The sequence below is a fragment of the Octopus sinensis genome, linkage group LG1 (assembly GCF_006345805.1).
Source record: "Octopus sinensis linkage group LG1, ASM634580v1, whole genome shotgun sequence".
In the NCBI taxonomy this organism is placed as follows: Eukaryota; Metazoa; Mollusca; class Cephalopoda; order Octopoda; family Octopodidae; genus Octopus; species Octopus sinensis.
In genome coordinates, this window is record NC_042997.1 from 30,545,426 (window position 1) to 30,570,110 (window position 24,685).

General features: G+C 38.1%; 1 protein-coding gene across 1 annotated transcript in view; it reads left to right on the top strand.

The window, feature by feature from the left end:
• The window catches only part of LOC115224103 (A disintegrin and metalloproteinase with thrombospondin motifs 16-like), a 123,186-nt gene that overhangs the window by 52,397 nt on the left and 46,104 nt on the right, over positions 1 to 24,685 (top strand). The window contains exons 4-11 of the mRNA XM_036515185.1: positions 1,317 to 1,488; positions 3,024 to 3,199; positions 5,397 to 5,480; positions 9,402 to 9,552; positions 12,248 to 12,353; positions 18,374 to 18,514; positions 20,208 to 20,358; positions 23,379 to 23,504. Coding sequence (XP_036371078.1) covers positions 1,317 to 1,488; positions 3,024 to 3,199; positions 5,397 to 5,480; positions 9,402 to 9,552; positions 12,248 to 12,353; positions 18,374 to 18,514; positions 20,208 to 20,358; positions 23,379 to 23,504 — 1,107 coding nt within the window. The remainder of the gene's footprint in view (positions 1 to 1,316; positions 1,489 to 3,023; positions 3,200 to 5,396; positions 5,481 to 9,401; positions 9,553 to 12,247; positions 12,354 to 18,373; positions 18,515 to 20,207; positions 20,359 to 23,378; positions 23,505 to 24,685) is intronic.

The window sequence follows — 24,685 nt, forward strand, 5'->3', positions numbered from 1 at the left end:
GCGTGACACAGAGAGTGACAAGGCCGGCCCTTTGAAATACAGGTACAACAGAAACAGGAAGTAAGAGTGAGAGAAAGTTGTGGTGAAAGAGTACAGCAGGGATCACCACCATCCCCTGCCGGAGCCTCGTGGAGCTTTAGGTGTTTTCGCTCAATAAACACTCACAACGCCCGGTCTGGGAATCGAAACCGCGATCCTAACCACTGGGCCATTGCGCCTCCGCTCCAGCTATATGTACACATTAAAAAAGATTTCTCGTATTTTTGTAACTGCTTCCTGCAGTTAGTTTAGAAAAATAAAATTTTAAATCCATATTCTACTATTTCAGAGCTTCACAAGCTCGTTTTCAAGAAACTGAATAGTTGTAATGTCTTGTTACTTCTTATATATATATATATTCGTAGCTACTCTAACATGGCTGTCCGTTCGAGCGGACTCTACTGCGATTTTTTAACCCCAAGAGGACATATATGTGTGTGTGTCTTTTACATGTTTGTCATCAGACTCCGGCCATGCTGGAGTACTGCCTTGAAGAACTTCAATCGAACGAATCGACCCCGGTTGTCAAGCGGAGCAGGAAACAAATAGTGACACACGCGCGCAAACTCCCGCACACACACACACACACATACACACACATCATATATATATATACGATGGTCTTTTTTCAGTTTCCTTCAACCAAGTTCACTCACGAGACTTTGGTCGATCCGAGTCTATGTAGGACGCACTTGTCCAAAGTGCCAAACAGTGGGACTGAACCCGGGACCACATGGCTGGCAAGCAAACTTCTTGCCACACACTCATATATATATATGTGTGTATGAAAGTGAAATATAATCTGCCCTACTTACATTGACTGACTGATTGCCTAATTATATATTTTTATATAAAATTCATTCATAAACATAATTGTTGTCAATGTTGGTGGAGGTGCAATGGCCCAGTGGTTAGGGCAGCGGACTCGCGGTCATAGGATCGCGGTTTCGATTCCAAGACCGGGCGTTGTGAGTGTTTATTGAGCGAAAACACCTACGAGGCTCCGGCAGGGGATGGTGGTGATCCCTGCTGTACTCTTTCACCACAACTTTCCCTCACCTGTATTTCAAGGGGCCGGCCTTGTCACTCTCTGTGTCACGCTGAATATCCCCGAGAACTACGTTAAGGGTGCACGTATCTGTGGAGTGCTCAGCCACTTACACGTAACCGACGGAGTGCTTCCCCCCCTGTTGTCAATGTTAATCACGCTACTGTTATTAATTATCATATTTTGTTTTATTTAAGATTAATTCGTAATTACCTTATTGTGATTGCAGAGTGGAATTATCCAAACTTCCTTGGGTGACTTTATCATACAGCCATATCCGGACTCAAAAGAAGCAAGCTCTACAAAATATGGATTTACGAAAGGTGCGAAGGATAACAGAGTTCCGCTCATATTATACCGGATGTCATCTCTTCGTGATGTTTATCATGACCTGACGAATGGTAAGATTCTGGAGCGCTTATGCACGCACGCACAAGCGTAAATAATTAAATATAACTCTCTCTCTCCCTCTCTCTCTCCCTTCATAAATATCTATATATATATCAACGGCAAAATGTCTGTCTGTCTGTCTGTGTGTATCCTTTATACAAATCCACAATTTTTCAGTTAGAGGGCTCGCACTTTCTATGGTCATTCAAAACTCTCCAAGGGTGGTCGTGCACATCTTTACATTTCCCCAGTCACCCCGCAAAGCCATTAAAAAATCAATAGAAATTACTTTTTTGTGAATTTTCTATCCAAAACCCAATCAAGATGCCCGAAACTTGATACGCCAATTGAATGCCAGCTAGCTGTATATGATTGGTCGGAGATTTGGACAGTACTCGCGTGTATGTGCGCACGCACGCAGCTGTATACGCATGCACTAGCACTATGACCCGGCGTTGCCGGGTCATATATATAAGGGACTTCTTTCTTATTTTAGCTTGATAGGGTTTCCGGTTCAGTCGCCGACAGCCCGATCATGCGACATGTTGTACCGGGTTTCATGTTACAAATAGCACTAAGAATGACCTGCCACATTATATACATGTATGCATACATACATATACGCACGCGCGTGCGTGTTTAATACAGGTAACAATGAATAAGAATACATGCATATTGATGGATAAGTGTATAACGATATATATGAATATAGTAAGGCGGCGAGGTGGCAGAAACGTTAGCACGCCGGGCGAAATGCGTAGCCGTATTTCGTCTGTCGTTACGTTCTGAGTTCAAATTCCGCCGAGGTCGACTTTGCCTTTCATCCTTTCGGGGTCGATAAATTAAGTACCAGTTACGCACTGGGGTCGATTTAATCGACTTAGTCCGTTTGTTTGTCCTCTCTATGTTTAGCCCCTTGTGGGTAATAAAGAAACAGATATATATGAATTTACATAAACGCGCGTGTACATACATGTGCATATGCATATCTGCAAATATATTTTACATGCATGTGTTAATCTGTTTCAACTTCTCTGTGCACACACACACATACACGAAGTGTTACATACAAGCCAGCGATTCATTAAAACTCCCACGATACTTCCGTTACATATAAAAACAAAATGATATATTTGATGGCATAAAAGACGCGCAGCCATATTAGATGCATTTATATATATAAGGTTGTCCCAAAAGTTCGTAGAAATTCTTGGAAAATAATGATATTTATTTTGAGGAATAATTTTTGTTGTTTTTGTTAGTACTTGGCGAGTAAAAATTCAATTTTCGCAAGTGTTTACGAACTTTTGGGACAACCTAACATAAAGCAACTTCACATATAAGACCCGGGGTAATTTTTTTTAATAAGACATTTTTTTAAAGAAACAAATGTGGGTCTTATATTCCATCAAATACAGTAATAATGTGAGTCTTATATGCCATCAAATACAGAAATAAATGTATTAGGTGTCCACCACCATGACCAACCTCGCTGTAGTTATTAAACAGAATGCTTTCTTTTTTTTTGTTTTTGTTTATATTTTAGATTTCCATCATAAACATCAGCATCATAAAAGGCGCACGAGGCGTTCCAGTGGTCGCATCTACTATAACCCTAACAGACGCTACACTGTTGAGTTGTTTGTGGTCGTTGATAAAGAAGCTTTAGTGAAAATACAACACATCAACCCTACAACATTTGTTTTGAATCTCTTTAATATGGTAAGTATAAGGCTTCTTCTGAGACCACCATCTCTACTCTTTCTCTCTCTACCACTACACCTATTGTCCATCAAATCCGACAACAGTGAGCTCACAGAATACCTATGTGGAGCTACAAGAAATAGGACCTAAATCTTCTCAAAAATCACACACAATCGTATTAGTAAAGAACGTTTTGGATAATATAACCTTGGATTCATTGAACATAGGGAAAAGACGGGATGGTCATGGTTTGAACGCATTTAATCAAAGATCTGCTTAATGAGGACTAATCTGGAGTTATACAGCAACAACAATCAACAAAGGAGCCAATAAAAGAGCTTCTACTTGGTCATTCGACCAGCTTGTTATAACAGCCAGATCATTTTTGTTAAGGGGAGTAAAAAGATATAAGGGATATTGTATTCCTAGATATGCTCCAAAAAACGTGGGATATTTATAGGTGAAATATCTTTGATCATAAAACAGCTCAATCAGACGAATTATGTTTTGAGTCAATGAAATATCCTCTGCCTCTGGTTTTCAGTCTTCTGTAGTTCAGTACTCCTGTTCACCGAATGACTTTTTGCAGGAATCCCTTCAAGAAAAAATGCAAGTAATAAACAGCTGGTTATTGTAATCAAATCGACGCTATTTTAGTACTGTGATTTACTACCCGCGTACCTATTTTATAATATTTATATGGATTAGTACACCTATGTTAATTTTTTTTTTTTTTTTTTGGGAAAATTACAGATGGTGAGATTTTCTATAATCATTTCAAATTAGGACCAAAGCCAGCAATTTTAGGGGAGAGAGTAAGTCGGTTAGATAAACCCAAGTGGCCATTTGATATTTTATTGACACCCCCACCCCCCACCCCACCCCCGAAAGGATGAAAGGCAATGTCGACTTTGGCGGAATTTGAACTCAGAACGAAAAACCTGCTCACGATTATGCCAGCTTTACATAATCCTTTCTACTAAAGGGACAAAGCCTGAAATCTAGGGGAAGGGGACTAGTGGAATACGTTTACCTCAGTGTTTCACTGGTACTTAATTTATTGACCCCCAAAAGGATGAAAAGCAAAGTCGACTTCGGCAGAATTTGAACTCAGAACGTAGAGACGGTAGGCGTTTTACCCGGCGTGGTAACGATTCTGCCTGTTCGCCGTTTTAAGGCTTTAAATAATGAATTTACATTTGACCTTGACGTATCATTATTCATGCCTCTGCTTATTAATAATATGTTATATCACTCGTATTTTGTTCCCAACAAAGATTTTCTTTTAATGTGTTTAAAGTATAAATGTCGTACTTCATTCAAATATTTTATTTCTAAATAAACTCACAAGTCATTACACATTCAGTGCACTCCATAACGCCTCTTCAATATTTTCTGCCATCCCATCTTGTAAGCCCACAGCGGTTTTAGGGGGCGTTACCGCCCAGATTAAGAATCACTCTACATCAAAACATTTCCCATAGGTTCATTAAATACGTACCGTAGACTATGAGCATCTCACCACCGCAATGACAGGGTATTTTGTATAACTTACTCGTTCATGCCTATGTAATATGCTTATATATGATAAGTGGAAGCCACTTTAGTAAATACAAGCATCAAGGTATTTCTGTATACGAAGGGATACTCTGGGGAAACCTATTTCTTTATTACCCACAAGGGGCTAAACATAGAGGGGACAAACAAGGACAGACATAGGTATTAAGCCGATTACATCGACCCCAGTGCGTAACTGGTACTTAATTTATCGACCCCGAAAGGATGAAAGGCAAAGTCGACCTCGGCGGAATTTGAACTCAGAACGTTGCGACAGACGAAATACCGCTAAGCATTTCGCATGGCGCGCTAACGTTTCTGCTATTTATTATATCGGTACTCTGTGGAAATGGATGAATGCCTCATTCTCTCTTGAGAATGTGTGAACTTTGATCAAGGTAAATAGAACGCGAATAGTTTGGCCAGACGTAAGAGCGCCTGACAACTAACCAAGGGATCAGCAATTCGCGCCCTACTCTCCTCATTGCATTTTTGTGTTCAAATAGCTACATATATTCAAATAGCTATATATAAATAAGTGCTGTAGAGCGGAAACAATTCACTGCTATAAGAAGTATTAAGACTGTAAATCTGTCAATTTTGTTATCTTGCTTGACTAGTACCGTTTTATTTGTCTTATATCTTGAACATTTTCCAGGTTGGCATGTATTATGCACAAAAGAGTCTCGGAATTCAAGTTCATATCGCTGTTACTGATATTTTATTTATGAGAAGAAATGAGGTAAGATGTCTTTTTATCACTTTTTATCACTTTGGATATTAGATAAGAAAAATAAGAAATGCGAGTACAATCCTTCTTATAGCCTTGCTATATTAAATCTATTGAATCTTCAATGAATTACTGAAAGATTTTTTTTCAATAGTTAGACCAATCAAAATTTATATTCATAGGGCAATTAATCTTTATTGTATAAACATTTACTTCACTTAAGCTGCTAATAACTTCCGCTCTTGTAGTAGTTATCAACATCTATTTTTATACTCTATTTCTCACCTTCTAAAACAAAAGGTCTTGTATGTCTATTTATCTCATTAGATGAGCACAATTTTCCATTAAAATAAAAACAAGCTATTTGAAAAATGAGCAACCGGTATCATTGTACATCGTCAAAAGAAATTTCATCTCTTCAGAAAATTTCATTACGTAAAAATCGTATCAATCAAATAATTCTTTTCTCAATTCGAATCTCGGATCTTTTCGGTTTGAACGGTAGTTTTTTCTAGCGGTATTATATGAAATTGTCACCCATAATCATGACCCTAGTATCGATCTATTGCATTTCAATCTGTTTTAGGGTTAGTGTTAGTTAGGGTTAGGGGTGGGGGGATGGATATCTTTTTTTCTTCACAAATGTAAATAAACCCAATCTGTTTCTTAAACGAGGGACATATTCATAGAGCACAGAATGCTTTTTACCTCAATACACATCAGTGATTGGTTGAAATCTCAGAAGTTGAAGAAAAAAACAACAAATATCTTACAAACTATAGAATTTTCTAAATAAAGCCAAGAGAAAAAGATGTTTTATAAACACATTCTACCAGTATACGAAGTTCAAAATTTTTTAGTTACCTAGAAATTATGTTAAAAACTGCCGTTCAAACCGAAAAGATCCCGAATTTTCCATTATTAGAATATTTAAAAATATAAACCTGACACAAAGATCATATTAAACGAATTTTATATATAATTACAATTAATGGCAGTGTTAAAATGAACCCGTGCAATTTGAACTCGCGACGTCGAACGTATGATTGAAAGTATATTTCATTCCGCCGTTTCTACCCTTCCTCGACCTACTAATATTTTAAAATTGGACATATTGTGGCCAATGTTTTTCCAAGTTGTTATGAATTGTAACAAATCATTGAATTATTCGTATTTACCCACCGAGGTTGGACTTTACCTTTTAACTTTTCGAAGTTGAAACACTACAGTACAGGTATTGAGGTGGAAGGTATGGACCACCGCGCTCCCCTAAAAATTGCTGGCCTTGTGCTTAAATTAGAAACCAAACTAATAATAATTATGTGAACTACCTAATTTTTAACTTTTTTCAATCCACATCGCATCGTATTTTACAATCGCTAAGATTTTATTATATATAAAAACAATTAGCAAGAATTATTTATACAGGCGCAAATTGTGTCTGTATAAATTTTCTTTGCATTTACCAATACACATAAACTGCAGAGATGAGACGTTAGCAATGCAATTCATAGCAATACTTGTGCAGATAAATACTGATTTCATTTCCATTTCTGGAATGAAAACAACAACTGACTAAAATTTGTTGTGTCATTAACATTTTCTACTCTATAGAAACATCATTTATTTCATATTACGTATTGTAAATAGAATACAATATACAGCCACATGTCAAAGCAAGAGAGAAAATTTATTTAAAATATATGTATAAACGAAAAGTCTTGGGAAAATCGTGACTCATAATATCTCCTGTCCAACATCGGATAGTTGACATGCATTTCCTAAAGTTCTCTTCTAGTGTTTGAAGCTGCGACCTGTACTTGTTCTTAATCATGTTCATAGCAGACAGAAACCAGCTTCACAATGATATGCGGTTGAGAAAGGAAGATTGCTTTAAGTGTTTTCATGATTAAGTATTTTTACTAGAGAGACAACGAGAACGACGTTATGTCTCTTGTTGAGTGTTGCAGTCTCAGTTCTCTGTCATTTCTTATTTCCGTTAACTTGGCTGATTTCTGTCCGCTTCTCAAAATTTGTCAGCTCAAACATTTCATTTCGTTCTCTTTCATTATCATTTATTATTATTATTATTATTATTACATGATGTTGATGATGTCTCTCCTCAATGTTAGTTTTGTTTTTTTTCTTTTAAAAGAGTTAATTTCGTCAGTACAAGTGTCTTACTTGTACTGACAAATTTAAATCTTTATGTTCATTCGTTTCCTGCACAATTTTATCAAGTGCATTCAAAAACGTTTATTGTCCCACATTTCATCGCTAAGCAGGTCAGCTAGCCCAGATTTTGCAGACGAGAAAAATTATAGTTCTATGCGACTGGTAACATGGAATCCAGTAACAACTTGTTACATGGTCGGGTCGTCGGCGACTAAACCAGCATCCACACTAGGTTTGCCTAGTGAGGAGGGTTACTAGAAACCCAACAGGGCTAAAAACAAACCTATAAAAAGGACGGATGACCCTAATGTAAGTTCAACGACTATCTAGCACAGGCCCTCAGAAATTCCGGGTTGGTGTTCCAGTGTGCTTGAAGACCACTGAAAGGGAGGAAGCCCTCAGTTTTTCTTAAAGCGTTTCTTTAGGAAAATGTTATTCTGATATACCAGGTATACAGAGAATGGCATGTAATTTTGGGAGGATCTTTTTGAGAGTGACTCACATTCCTGAGCCTGCGATCTATATTGGAACCGGATATCTTGTTCTGGCTTGTCACTGGATCATGCCAATAGAGTGGAGAGGGTCTGAGAGATGTTAAAAAAGCCTTGTTGTTCGGAAGTAATGCGTAAAGTTTGACTATTGCAGAGAATCCTCCCGATATTCCTGTCACACAGAAGACACCATCCACCCAAATGCTATTGGATGGTTGAATGGTATCAGAAAGTTTCAGATTAACTCTTGACACATTAATACTTTTCTCATAATTTTCTTTTTCTGTAATAATGTCTTTCTCAATCATACCTTCTTATAAATAGGTTATAGAATTCTTGCGCCATTAACACATAAAGCGCGACGGGCAACGATCGTAGCTGTCAGTCACAGGTCGACAGGCCACGATCGTGGCCCAGATCGATGTATTTAATTTATGGGCGTTTGTTGGGGTCTAATATCACTCAAACGCTCCGATACCCCGTAAAATGCAAGATGACTAATAGTTCAATTAATGGCTTTCAGATGATGTAAAACTTGCTACCATTATATACTAAGAAGATATTTTAACTATTTTTTTGTTTTTATATGTACATGGTAGTCTCATTTTCATAGAATGTACTCAGCAATCCATGCTATGTAAGTGCAAATCCCAGCGCTTTATCGGTTAAAACCCATTGGCTTCATGTTAGTTTTCCTAACAGAAAAACTTTTCAAGTGGTTCGCTCACGATGAGATTCTCAAATTACTACCACTTAGTGTTTACCTTTTTTCTTCCTTATATCCCGCTTTTTTTTTCCTATACTGTTCGTCTGCCCCATTCTTGTAATTTTCTATTCATTTTCTATAGCGTTTATCTGTTTGTTTGTTTTTCTATGCTTCCTTTTCTTCTTTTCAATGTTACTTTTTTATCCAAAAATGATAAGCTCACTGGACATGCACGACTAATTTTAATAATGGTTAGCGAATATCAGTTAGCGATACTTAGTCAATTAAGACTTAAAATCTATCCTACCTACTGTGAGACGGTTATGAATGCAATCATGAATTTAAAAAATTTTTTTCTTAACAGAGAAAGTTTAACGCTCGCCAAAACAGTTTCATTCCATATTCCTTTTTAGTTAGGAAGTAGTAAAGTGACGCTAGTAAAAGGTGGACGATTTTCAGTACTGACAGACTATTCTATTTCGAATAAGAATTTAGGAAAATTTTGCCATGTTTCATATTTTGATGTTTTAAATTCTTAAACATTATCTCTACATATTCTAGCCGGAAATTATTTACAGAAAAGGCCCTGGATATACACTCAATAACTTTTGTAGGTGGATATATGATCAAAGATACAGGAGACAACAGTTCGACCATGCTGTGCTGCTAACTGGACAAAAAATGTGCCCTGGTACCCATTGCAATTCAGTCGGTAGGTGCAGCTAACATCGTCGTCTTTCTTGTTTAGTTTTTGTCGTTAAATTTGGTCAGGAGTCGGCATGAGGAGATACTTCATACTTCAGTTCGAAATGTACGTAAGTACTATCTCAGTGTTGCTAGTACACTAAAAATAGTCCGAGGGAGAGAATGAGAAATGAAGAAGAATAACAAGCTATGTTGACTGAATATCTATTTGCTATCTCACGAAAAAGTGTTGTTTCGAATACCAACAGTTGATCTCATAACATAAATTATTAACCTCAAATATTCGACTAAAAGCAACTACGAGTTAAAACTATAGAGGTAAATTAAACACTTTTTAGTTGTGTCTTTGTTCACATTCTGGCATTAAAACACTGTTTTCACTCTGCAATGTACAGCTATAGTTAAAGCCTAAAAACAAATTCAATCAGTGTATACAATGATATGAAACACGCAAATCTAGAGTCGCTTTTATTGATACGCCAATGCAAATTTAAGATCAAAAATTAACCCCTGGGTTCTAGTAGCGATGTGCATCCCGTGACCAAAAGAAAAAGGCATTCTCGTTACTGACGAACAAAAAAACCTCGTCGATTTTACCATGTTACGCTGCTTACGGTGAATTATTACTCGGCGCGCGTAAGCGAAAGCAGGGTATTGTAATCACTCGTCTTTGTTTGTCTGTGTGTTTGCAAAATCACTGGAAATCGGTTGAACGGATCTTCACCAAATTTGGCAGAAATACTCATTGGGTGAGTGGCTCGAAATGACGAAAATTTGATTTGATTATCTTCAAGCATACATAAATACGCACATAGATATGCGACTGTGTGTGTGTGTGTGTGTGTGTGTGTGTGTGTGTGTGTGTGTACAATGATAGATTTGAGGGTTTCGTTTATTTACGAGTTGATTTCTTAATTTCACCGGAGTATAAATACTTATAATGGTAGTACTTAAAAAGAAACCTTTTTCTTTTAAATCGAACTTACAAATTTCCCGATAAGGAAGTGGTCATATTATTTATATCCTACAATGCACTACACAACGTTTGATTCACCTGCCATCATTGAAAAACGTTCAAAACACTTCTCAAATTCTATGCAATATTTTCTATAAGTATTTCCTTTTATTCACTTCCTTTTTCATAATCATGATTATTATTTGAGTAATCATTTATTTAGTCATATGTAAATTTTACTCATATGCAAATTGTATGTTGAACTTTCGAAAACAACCTTTGATTTTCTTTGTCAACTCGTATTTTAGCATTTCACTGTAAAACTATTGAAACAAAAAGATTTCTTTTCTTTTTTTTTTTTGAACAAGCATATTCTTTAGTGAAAAATTGGAGAAGAATCTTTATCTTATGTTATTTTGTCTTAATTTTAATTCCAAATCCCCTAAAATAACATTCAAATTTCCTTGCCAACTTGTATTTTAACGTTTTCGCGAAAATAAATTTATCTGCGTGCAGGGTATGCATCGTCCCACAGATGCTTTTTTTTTCATTCCGCTTCGTAATAGCTACTTAAGTGAACTGAATGCTCCGTGCTTGTTGATTTGGACATCTATAGGGGTTCGTCTAAGCAGTGAGATCACTGCGGAAGTCGTGTATTTTACTGTAGGAATGAAGGTGTGACATGTTGATTTTTTTTATCATAATAGTATTTAGCGAAGTCCCAATTACAATACCTTGGAGAAGAAAAATATGCTATTAGGCTTCCAGCTCAAAGACCTTTGGACATGAACATTATATCTCGAAACTTAGGATTAATAAAGCGTATTAATTGGTTTCCATAGCGTATAAGTGACCGGGATCACAACATTGCCCCTGAAAGGGATACCAGTCTGTCGCAGAGTTACACATTTACAGCTGAGTGGGCTGGAACAACGTGAAATGAATTGTTTTGCTCAAGAACACTACGCAATGTCCGGTCTGGGAGTCAAAACCACTATTTTACGATTGTGAGTGCAACATCCTAACTACTAGGCCACACGCCTTTACACAACAAAGACCTTAACTTTACATCTATGCACATCTATTGCGGATTCTTCGTTGAATGCTTCTAAAGCAGACTTTGTTTCTATACCCGCAGCTCAGTCTAATTGGTGTAAATAAGAACTACATCTTCTTCGAATGTTATCTTTCGCAGAATGTCGAAGTAACCGGCGAAATTTAAATTTCATTTGCTTAATTTGGTAAACTTAATCCGTCGCTCGATTTAATACGAAAACCTAGTACCTTGGGTACCGTTAGCGGAGTACAGCCTGTTACAAGAACTCGGGCCAGGTCTGCATTTTGAGTATACATTTCTCCCTCTTTCCTTCTCTCCTTCCAACAAGTCTCGGAAGCTCTGAGAAGAGTGTTGGGTTCTGTCTTTCCTCTTGACTAAAAAGATAAATAAAGGCCATAAAACTAAAGTAAATAACCTGCTTTCAACAGCTTCTTAATATTTAAAAGACATTGTTTGTTTGTTTTCGTTTTGGGCTAGGAACTCATTTACGTTTCATCCTACTTTTCATTGTTTAAGATGTGATATCTCCAACCCACAAAAATATTTTTGTTTTTGCACACTAAGCCTTTGTGAAAGTAATTATACATTTGTTTATTTTTGTTTTGAATATGCATATTTCTGAAGTATATGCATATAACATTGACGCTTTTACACTGCAATTCTTAGTATTCCTTGTGTTCTCTCTGATAGGTTATGGTCGTATTGGAGACATGTGTATGGAACGTTCAAGCTGTTCATTGGTCAGACTTAGAGGATTACATTCAGCTTTAATAGCAGCGCATGAAATCGGACATAGGTAAGTAGTGTGATTAGAACAAACGGTTTGTTCATATATCTATTTGCAGTCAGGTCATAATAGCAGCTAGCGGAATTTATGGTGTGCAAGACTTCTGATAAATATTGCATGGTTTGTATCCTGGTTCTGGCTGCGTGACTTTTTCTTTCTTTTCTCTTTCTTTATTTTTGTGGTGGGCGGGGTGAGCGAAGTATAGGAATAAAATTCTTAACATTCTGTTAGTCCAGTCCACTAATATACAGGGTGCGATGGGTAAATTGTCACCATGTTATATCTTTAATTTCACGCATGCGCATTGTTTGTTTTTGATTTGTCGACTATACAGTATAGCAGAGTCAGTTGGGCACCGTTTGTGAGAAAAGCGGCACCATGACGCAATTCACTCCTACCAGAAATTTAGAAGCGACATGTCGTGCTGCTTGGCATCCGCGCAGGAAGCTCCAATACGAAGCGCCGGAAACTCCAATACGATCATGTACCGTGAGTGATAAAAATCAAGCATCTAGTCAACATCATAGTGTTTGGAGTGATCACTAGTGATGGTGACGTTATTCCTCCATTCATCTTCCCACACAGCCTCATATTCAACATGGAAGCCTACATCAAGTGCCTGGAGGAGATAGTGCTGCCATGGGTCAAGAGGGTGGCTGCTGGAAGACCCTATATCTGGCAACAGGACTCCATTCCACACAAGCAGGAGAACCCAGTCATGGCTGTCAGACAATTTCTGCGACCACATCACCCTTAACATCTGGCCACCTAACTTTCCAGACTGCAACCCCATTGATTATAATGTATGGAACGCAGTTGAGCGAGAGAATAACAAAACTCCTTATAACACCAAAAATGAACTGAAGGCAAGGATTAAGGCAGCATTCACCCACTTAAACAAGCAGACCGTCCAGAAGAGTTGCAGGAGATTCCGAAGTCGTTTGGAGGTCGTGGTTGAAGGCAATGTCGATTTTATTGAATAAATTTACTCTTTAATATTCCAAGATACTTTTATGTAATTTTGGTCGATACATCTGTTAAAATGAGATGTCAGTATTATTTTCATTTTTGCGTAATTTAGACAATACATTCACTGCACCCTATGTGTATGTATATATATAACGGGAAGCTTTATGAAAATAAACAAAAGATGAAGGCAGGTGGAATACAAACAAACAATTGTATTAGTATGGCGCTCAGGAATATAAATAAAACAAGTCTTTTACGTTTCGAGCCTACGCTCTTCAACAGAAAAGAAACACGGAAAGAAACAAGGAGAGAAAAAAATGCGTGCAGAGGCTAGCGAATCAACATAGCGATATATATATATATATATATATATATATATTATATGTATAGTATGGATACCTTTTTACACATGCACACACCACCACCTCCTCCTCCCTTCCTAATTACATTCATAAAACCACTTTCTCACGTAACTACTAACCCCCTTTGCTATTTTCCAACCACCTTTTCTCATTCTTTTCCTTTTTCAGTTCTATCTTCCTACGAAGAACTAGCGTCAAAAATGTCGATACTTTTTCCCTTCCTATTGTTAAAACTTTCTTCCCCCTGTGTTGTCTTCTTTTTGCACTCGTGTATGTCTGTTTATTCGTGAATGCGTATTTCGTGTATATATTTTTACCCGTTATGCGTTTGCTAATAGAGAGAGAGAGAGAGAGAGAGAGAGAAATAAATGCAGAGATAAGCAAGTTAGACAGATCAATATATAAAGTATATTAAATACATGAAATACAAAAAAATGTGTATATGTATACATATATATAAAAAAAAGCGTCCGACTTACACACAATAGAAATGATATAGAGCGTTTCCATCTTTGAACATCTTTACTTTAACTCCTGAAATGTAAGATCTCTTCCCTGAAGACAGAGGCTCGTCTCATCCTATGATAGAATCAATCTACAAACATTATGGACCACCGAGTCCTCGGAAGCAGCTGTTGGATTTGTAATATTGATTCTCATCCCCTTTGATGTTCTATATCATTTCTATTCTGTGTAAGTCCGTTTTATATGCAAACATAAATACATTTTTTGCATTTCATGTATTTAATATATTTTATATATTGATCTGTGGAGGCGCAATTGCCCAGTGGTTAGGGCAGCGGACTCGCGGTCGTAGGATCGCGGTTTCGACCGGGCGTTGTGAGTGTTTATTGAGCGACAACACCTAAAGCTCTACGAGGCTCCGGCAGGGGGTGGTGGCGATCCCTTCTGTACTCTTTCGCCACAACTTTCTCTCACTCTTTCTTCTGTTGGCCTGCTCGCTTAGCCAGCGAGGTGGCGTCATTTGAAGGCTAAAACAATGCGAAGCGCATTGTGGCCAGCGATGTGATCACGGTAATATATTGATCTACCCTACATTTATTTCGATACCCACTCAATTTAAATCTTCTTGAGCACTACTAAGTGTATTCTATACAGAGAACATTTGAATCTCATCTATGAACTATATATATATTAGTGAATGCATATATTTTTACTTGTTATGTGTCTGTTCATATATATGTGTGTGTGTGTATTGGTGAATGCGTATTTTATGTATATATTTCGACCTGTTATGTGTGTTGTTTCACATACATACATACATACATACATACATACATTAAAGCAATGAATTAGCAAGTAAAGTGCTGAATCAGAGATTATATTCTTAGGAGCATATACTATGGCAATAAAGGCATTATATATGACATTAAGAGTCAAATGCACTGAACAAAATGCATCTTAACTGGTATTAGTCAAAGTATAAATCAATTAAAGGATCAACCTATAACTCTAATTATAAATAATTCAGAGCCACGACATTAGTTCCAGTGAGGAAATATATTACTGTAAGTTAGAAACACTATATTAAGGAAATAATGTCTAGTTCAACTTAAAGGTTTACGGTTCTCTCCCGCCACTAAATGTTATTTCTGTATTAACTTTCCTTGTGGTGTGTGAACGGATAGCTGACAGATATATTTCTTTACTACCCACAAGGGGCTGAACACAGAGGGGACAAACAAGGACAGACAAACGGATTAAGTCGATTGCATCGACCCCAATGCGCAACTGGTACTTAATTTATCGACCCCGAGAGGATGAAAGGCTAAGTCGACCTCGGCGGAATTTGAACCCGGGACGTAGCGGTAGACGAAATACGGCTACGCATTTCGCCCAGAATTAATTATATTGTCTGTTTGTCAGTTTGTATGCATGCGTGTATGTATGTCATTATTCAGTTTTATTTCAAGATTTTGGGCCAATAGAGAAAGAGCCGGTTTCTAACCTAGATTCAAGGCTCCTTCATTGGAATTTCAACATCAACAGGGTATTTTTGTAGGTAAATTTATAAATTCACACCAGACTCGGTAGTAAATAATTGTTCCCCGCGATAATTTATTTTGTATGTGTGTGTGTGTGCGTGTGTGTGTGTGTGTGTGTGTGTGTGTGTGAGTGTGAGTGTGCAATCGTCTTAGTTGACTTCGTAAGCTGTCGGAAGTGCATTCTTCCGCGGAAAACGGAGTGGGGCGGCACCTCAGAAATTCCCCTTCCCGACCCTGTTTTTCGTCGTTGCAATCGTCTTAATTGACCGTATATATATATAATCAGTTAATTCCGTTTACAGATTGTATATTGTAATTAAAATGTTTATGTTTGGTTGTTTGCTGGAATTGAGCGGATTAGCAAACGTCGTTTTGTTGTTCCTCTGACTGGTTAGAAGCGTGACAAAGCGGCACTGCTTCCACTAATTCAAAAATACATCAAACCTGGTTCAGTTATCTACATTGATTCTGGGGCAGCTTACAAACATATACAAACACTAGGCTATCAACATTACATGATAAACCACAAAGGGACGCGCCAGACGTAGTAGTCTAGACAGTAGGTCAAATCTGGAGAGCTAGGAGGCAAAATATTAAGAGTAGAATTATCCTGAAAATCTTCGACCATTCATTCCTGGGTCACGCAGGTTATATGAGAGGGAGAAGAGTCTTACTGGAACACGTATGACCTCCCCCGAGCAACTTTCTCGATCCAGGACTTCACAACTGTCTCTATCGTTTCCTTGCAGGCTGCCATATTGACCTTAAGACTTTGCGCAGAGAAAGCGAGTAGGCACAACATGGCCTTCACTCCTCGCAAAACCACCAAGACTATCACCAGAAGGTGGACACTTGATGCGCATATCAGGATTTCAGTGGGGCTGACGCAGAGTCGTCTATCATTCTTCCTGTCCACATTTTGATCTTGGACGAAGTTCTTATCTGAGAAGCAGAGCAATTCGGACCCTTTCGGGATATTTGTGTTTGTTCAGCAAGCGCTTCGACCGGTCTTATCAGACACGAAATGCCCTCTTCTCAAAACATGAGATTTGTAACTGATGTCCTCGAGCACCACACGTCTAATCGTTGACTCCGGCACTTGGAGTTGATTGGCAATGACATTCACTGACTTGCCGAGGTTTTCGTTGATGATCTCCTGGACTTGCTGGGCAAACTCGACTTTTCCGACAATGTCTTGTTATTGAGAATGCCACGGAAGACACATTGCTGCCAAAGACCAGAGGTTCGTTTCCGATCTTAAACACGAAGGGCTTGGCAACATCTAAGAAGGTTGAGATATCAGAATTATTGTGGCTGGCAGCTGAGGAGACGACGATAACAGCATATCTTTTTATTGTCTGAATCAGATTGGAAGCTGCCATGTTGAGGCTGAATAAAGGGAATATATTTAGTTAAAGTTTGGGCTACTTATAGATCTTACAAGTTTTGTTCTCAAATTGCTGATGCACCTTGTACACACACACACTCAAACACACACACACACACACACACACACACACACACACACACACACACACACATATATATATATATATATATATATATATATATACCACACACATATTTCAAAAATTTTACAAAAACATAACAAACAGAAAATCCGTAACAACTTATTTCTCATCAGTCAACGTCCAAAAGATGGTTACAATTTCTCGCCTTTGACGTTGATATTGGTCACTTTGGTGGTGTGGGTGGCAAAAAAAAACCACTGGGAATAGCTAACGAACATACAGGGCAATGACGAAAACAAACACGACAAAATAAAATATACAACTAAAAAAGTTGTGCGGCCGCAAGACGGACAGATATGGGGTAATGCAAAAGAAAATGAAAATGTCCCGTAGGACTGAAGACGAGAGAAAGAGAGACAGAAAGTCAGAAAGAAGGAAGAAATAAAGTATTTTTGCATGTTTAGATGTTTGTGCATTTGTGTGTGCATATATACGTATGTATGTTTATGAATAAATGTTTGCTACTGTGTAAATATTTATGTAGACATGTTCTTATGTAATGTTACCTACATTCTATAGCTTTACTTTCGCGTAATATAGTATGTTGCTTTTGTATTTACGGTATTACATACGTCCAAACATGGGACTGACCTATAATATCACCGAATGTATGTATGTATACCGTAAATCTTCGAGTATAGTCCGCTCTTGAGTATAATGCGCGGGGGATATTTAGTGGACTGTACCTCTGAAAAACCTAAACATTGTGTATAGTACGCACCCCTTCTCTAACTTGAGTCAAAGAGGTCTATAAAATGTCCTTGGCTTGTAAAAATGTATACGGTAACGTCCTTTATTATTATTGTATATATAACATAATGCAAACGTATAGCTTTTTTGTGCATTTTGTTTGCAGAAAATAAAGAAATAACAGTAATAATATGTAATAATTGTTGCTTATTGCAAGTTATGAATGATTCTTTTATGACTTCATTTCTTTCAGGCTTAGCTTAAGGTATTTTCGCGCCCGACATCACAAAATGCGTCTGAATAAACATTGCTGGACAGCAAATAGAGTCCCGGACATTGCTTAGAAAATAATTTTCATATTTAACCTCGTATATAGTACGCACTAGGGATGTTGATCTTTAAATTTGTTGGGGGGGGGATGCGGATTATACTCGAGGATTTACGGTATCCATTTGTATTTTCTATTTCAGTTTTGGTTTGGAACATGACCATCCTTTGGTAAACGGGTGTAATCCATCTGAAGAAACTATAATGAAACCACAGATTACCAAACATACAGAGCATTATGTGTGGTCTCATTGTAGTAGAGATAGTCTTCATAAGTTCTTACGGTAAGTGGTTTTATCATATCAAAACACTTTTACTCTTTTTACTCTTTTACTTGTTTCAGTCATTTGACTACGGCCATGCTGGAGCACCGCCTTTAATTGAGCAACTCGACCCCGGAACTTATTCTTTTGTAAACCCAGTACTTATTCTATCGGTCTCTTTTGCCGAACCGCTAAGTAACGGGGACATAAACACACCAGCATCGGTTGTCAAGCAATGCCAGGGGGACAAACACACACACACAAACATACACACACACACACACACACACACACCACACACACACACACACACATATATATACATATATACGACAGGCTTCTTTCAGTTTCCGTCTACCAAATCCACTCACAAGGCTTTGGTCTACCCGAGGCTATAGTAGAAGACACTTGCCCAAGGTGCCACGCAGTGGGACTGAACCCAGAAGCATGTGGTTGGTATTATTGATTCATTTCGTGTTAAATTCATTTCGTGTTAAAATTTCATCATGTGTGAATATATGAGTGTGTGTGGGTATGTATGTCATTATTCAGTTTATTTCAAGATTCGATTCCTTGCCAATAGAGAACTGGTTTCTAACCTACATCCAAGGCTCCTTAATTGGAATTTAAACATCAACAACAGGGTATGTATGGATGGATGGATGTGCAGATTTGTATACATATGCAGATTTATGTTTTATGTACTCTCATGCGTATAGTTGCATATTTAGACATGCTCATATATATTTGTATGTATGTATGTATGTATGTATGGATGTATGTATGTATGTATGTATGTGTGTATGTATGTGTGTGTGTATGTATGTATGTATGTATGTATGTATGTAGATATGGATATAGCTTACTTTGTGTGTGTGGGTATAGGTCTATTTGTATAGATATGTGAATGTGTCAGTTCAGAGTCAATGGACAACATTGAAACATCTATGTTCTTGCAATGCATGTTCGTGCCATCTTTACATGCACGTCAGTGATGTCCATTAGCCCAGAAGAGGAATAATCTGTAAAGTTGAAAACCTTCCTTAGATAAAAATATATCTTAATAGGGTCTCAATAAAGAGAAGAAAACTTCCAATGAAAGGAGTGGCTGTGTGGTAAGTAACTTGCTAACCAGCCACATGGTTCCGGGTTCAGTCCCACTGCGTGGCATCTTGGGCAAGTGTCTTCTGCTATAGCCCCGGGCCGACTAATGCCTTGTGAGTGGATTTGGTAGACGGAAACTGAAAGAAGCCTGTCGTATATATGTATATATATATATATATATATATATATATATATATGTATGTGTTTGTGTGTCTGTGTTTGTCCCTCTAGCATTGCTTGACAACCGATGCTGGTGTGCTTACGTCCCCGTCACTTAGCGGTTCGACAAAAAGAGACCGTTAGAATAAGTACTGGGCTTACAAAGAATAAGTTCCGGGGTCGATTTGCTCGACTAAAGGTGGTGCTCCAGCATGGCCGCAGTCAAATGACTGAAACAAGTAAAAGAGTAAAAGAGTAAAGAGTAATCTCCAACATTATAAAAGCACTTAATTTTTACCAGCTACATCGAATAAATTGCCTGTATTTTGATAACGTTAGTACCACTCTAATTCTGTCTGTAATTTCTGTTTGTTTTATTTTTCCAATCCGTTGTCAAATTTGAAATAAGTTTCCGCTGTTGACTAATATTTATCTTTTCTCTCCTTTGCAGTTCGAAAGATTCCTTTTGTTTACTAAAAACGAGCGACAGGCATTACAGGCATTTCGATGACAAACTTCCAGGTGAAAATTACGAGGCCGATATGCAGTGTAAGCTACGACACGGGCCAGAATATCGTTATTGCAGTGATTTAACTACAATTGTATGTTTTATGTCACATCTCACAATCTTCCCTCTAATGTGAAAAAAAAAAAATTGATGTGTGTTTGTTTAAGTGTATTCGTTTGGATTTTATAAACGTGAGAAGAAAAAGGTACTCAATGCATGTAATAATGCTTTGATTCGTTCATGAGATGTCACTCTGTCGTAATTCTAAGTTCCCTGAGTTCATTTTTTGCAGTAAAAAGGAGACAGTAAACTCAGAATAGCGTCGAAGAGAAGCCTTACCTTCGAATCAATGGAGACAGACGGAGAGATAGATAGGGGAAAGAGTGGGTGGGAGGTTGTTGTTTTTTAAAACTTTTTTCTGTAAGCTTATTGTTCTATATGAAAAGTATCTCTAACCTTTTTTCTAAAACGCGGAGAGACAAGATGCGAATCTAACAACTGAAGGATCGCGGTTTCATCTAATTTCGTTCAATCAGCTCTGATGCAACTAGAATCACGCATGCAATCACTGACAGAGCATTGATCATTATCTAGATTGAATTATCCGATTGTGGAAATTAATGAGAACATATCCAAATGCCCTGTACTGTATTACCATTTGTGTTACATAATTTTCTGCGAACACTTCTGAACTAAATCTATCATCGACTGATATTAGACGACACTGATCTGATTAAATGTTGATTCTACTTCTTTTAATGGAACTTGCATGCGTCTATATATTTGTGTACAGTTTTGTGTGTATGTGTCTGTGTGTGTGTGTGTGTGTGGTGTGTGTGTGTGTGTGTGTGTGTGTGTAAGCATTTTCCATGACTTTAGTATACTATTTCAAAAATACATTCAAACATAAATTGCTTCAACGGAAAAGCAGGCTCGGGTTACCAACTAAATGATCACAAACATATTACTCAAAGTACTAGAATTCGGAGCATTTCAGATATAATGTATCAAAGAATATTCCACACTCAATACGAATTTCCTAATTTATCACTTATATAATATATATATATATATTTAAAATAATAGCCAAACGCCCCCAGTCCAATGGACGGTGCTGATGTACTTGCGCGTACAAACGCACGTTCCCACGGCTTTATCGATCGCATTCTCACCTGGAATCGATTTTTGTAATTTTTTCAAGACTTATACACGCCCTGATACCGTCGGTATCTACATATCAAATTTGAGCGCAATCGGATGGAGGATGCCCGAGATCCTATAAGACACACACACAGATAGACAGAACGGATTTTATATAATAGACTAAACATGCCTGCCTCTAGAAGAAAGAGGACTAATGCTTAGGTAGAGTATGGATTTTATTGACAGCAGACTCCTTTACAGCGACTGACCAATTTCATCTAGTAATAAGCCTAGTGAACCACCGTGAGGAACCATACATCGAATTCTCTCCCTCTACATATGTGTGTGTGTACATACACGTGCATACTATATACACTTTCTTGATCTCCTCTAAATCTGACTCTCCTCTTCTTCTTTCTTGCTTAATACTCTTTACTCTTTTTACTCTTTTACTTGTTTCAGTCATTTGACTGCGGCCATGCTGGAGCACCGCCTTTAGTCGAGCAAATCGACCCCGGGACTTATTCTTTGTAAGCCCAGTACTTATTCTATCGGTCTCTTTTTGCCGAATCGCTAAGTGACGGGGACGTAAACACACCAGCATCGGTTGTCAAGCAATGCTAGGGGGACAAACACAGACACACAAACACACACACACATATATATATATACATATATACGACAGGCTTCTTTCAGTTTCCGTCTACCAAATCCACTCACAAGGCATTGGTCGGCCCGGGGCTATAGCAGAAGACACTTGCCCAAGATGCCACGCAGTGGGACTGAACCCGGAACCATGTGGTTGGTTAGCAAGCTACTTACCACACAGCCACTCCTGCGCCTATAATCTCTCTAATATTTTTATGTACGATGTGAGTACATCAATGTGTAACGGAATGTTGTATGTGCGTATGTGTAGGTTCGTGCGTATTACTCGTGCATAAATTTGTACCTTTCACCTGTTGATTCCCACAAAGTCTATTTATTCTTGCTTAACAAATCACCTTCCGATTTAATCCGCGTTGTATTAATTTTATCTCATTTATCTTCACTCTCTCATATATTTTCATCTCAAATCCCTTTTTTATTTCTTTAATCTCATCTAGCCACTTTACTTTTCTCTCCTATCTTCTCTCTTTCCCTCTCACACACTCACTCACGTTCTCATCTTGTCTCTCTTTTGTAAACTTTCAGCTCTGTATACCCATGCTCCTTTTCAGGTCATCGTCCTACAACACCCACGAAATTCAACGCTCAGATTTCCAAAACACATCTCTTAATTTTATGAAATCTGTGTCTACTTATCTCGTGTCTACGTATTTCGTCCACCGCTGCGTTCTGAGTTCAAATTCCGTCGAGGTCGACTTTGCTTGTCATCCTTTCGGGGTCGATAAATTAAGTACCAGTTACGCACTGGGGTCGATACAATCGACTTAATCCGTTTGTCTGTCCTTGTTTGTCCCCTCTGTGTTTAGCCCCTTGTGGGTAGTAAAGAAATAGGTATTTCACCTGTCTTTGTGTTCTGAGTTCAAATTCCGCCGAGGTCGATTTTGCTTCTTATCCTTTCGGGGTCAATAAAATTAGTATTAGTCAAGTATTTGAGTCGACGAAATCGAGTAGCCCCCTCCCACCAAAATTTCAGCCCTGTGCCTGTAGGGGAAAATTATTAAAGGCGACGACATGGCAAAAGCGTTAGCACACTGAACAAAATCCTAAGCGGTATTTCGTTCGTCTTTAAGTTCTGAGTTCAAATTACGCCGAGGTCTACTCTGCCTGTTCTCTTCTCAGAATGGATGAAATAAATAGAAGTTGAGCACTGGGTTTGATGTAATCTACGAGTCCCTTCCCTCAAAAAATTTCTGACCTTGTGCCTATAGCAGACAAGATTGGTAGGATTATTCTCGTTGATGTTGTAGTTCATATTTCCGTTACTTAATACGAATATTTATTTTTGATTTCTGTTCTTTGCAGGATCTTTGCAGTCAATTGTGGTGTGTGAAAGGTAACCAACCATGCAACAGCGGATTATTTCCAGCGGCTGCTGGAACACCATGTGGTAGAAGTGTTTTTGACAAAAGTCGTGGCAGTCCTCAGTTGGTAAATATATATTGTGTTACGGTTATTTTTTTTTTAGGGTGGGGGACATTTTATTTTATAGTTGAAGGCGCGTGACTCAATTGTTAGCGTAGTCGGCTCACGATCATAAGATCGTCAGTTTGGTTTGCCAGCGGCGTATTGTATCCTTGAGCAAGACACTTTATCTCAAAGGGCCAGCTTTGTCACATTATGTGTCACGCTGAATCTCTTTGAGAACTACATTAAGGGTACGCGTGTCTGTGGAGGGCTTAGCCACTTGCACGTTTATCCCACGAGTAGGCTATTCCATTGATCAGATCAATTGGAACTCACATCGTCGTAACCTACGGAGTGCCAGTTCCGGCGGAATGCCAGTATACGCCGATATTTTTATCAATCACGTTGCGTTCAAATTTTTTGCTTTCATGTTTACTTGGCAGATTATGCACTGTTTCTCACTTATAGTAAACCCTACATAACACTAAACCAGGTTTGAACAGTACTTATCCGTACCTAGTCATAGCATTGGCTTCCGTTTGGACGTCCTTGACGACTGTTAGACCCTAATTGATTTTCCTGCACCTTAATCTCTTATTACTATCTATTCTCTCTTCCACCTGATTCACTGTAAATAATTGTTCTTGCTTAATCTCAGATCTTGATTGATGTCATCTATGATCAGTAGCAATCCAGCTATGACAATCCCGTCGTTGTTTTCGTTGTTTAGACCCAAGTTAACACTTCTTCGAGCAAACCTATGTTGAAAGACGTTCTAACCGCGACCTTACCGTTATTTTCCAACGTGTGCGTAACAGGACCATATTATCCAGTTTGTCCTTCTTTATGACTGCTGGGTGTAATTCTAGGAAGATTCTTGTTTGTAGTATTTCTAGCAGATGGAGCAGCCATAATGAACAATAGTCCGTATATACGAGTGTGTAATGATGTCAATTTCTCAGAAATTCAGACAATATGGTATACATACACTTAAGGCGGTGAGCTGGCAGAATTGTTAGAACAGCAGGCGAAAATGCTTAGTCGCATTTCGTCCGTCTTCACGTCCTAAGTTCAAATTCCGCCGTGGTCAACTTTGCTTTTATCCTCTCCGGGTCGATGAAATAAGTACCAGTTGAGTACTTGAGTCGATGCTATCGACTTACATCCTCCCTGAAATTGCTGGAATTGTGCCGAAATTTGAAATC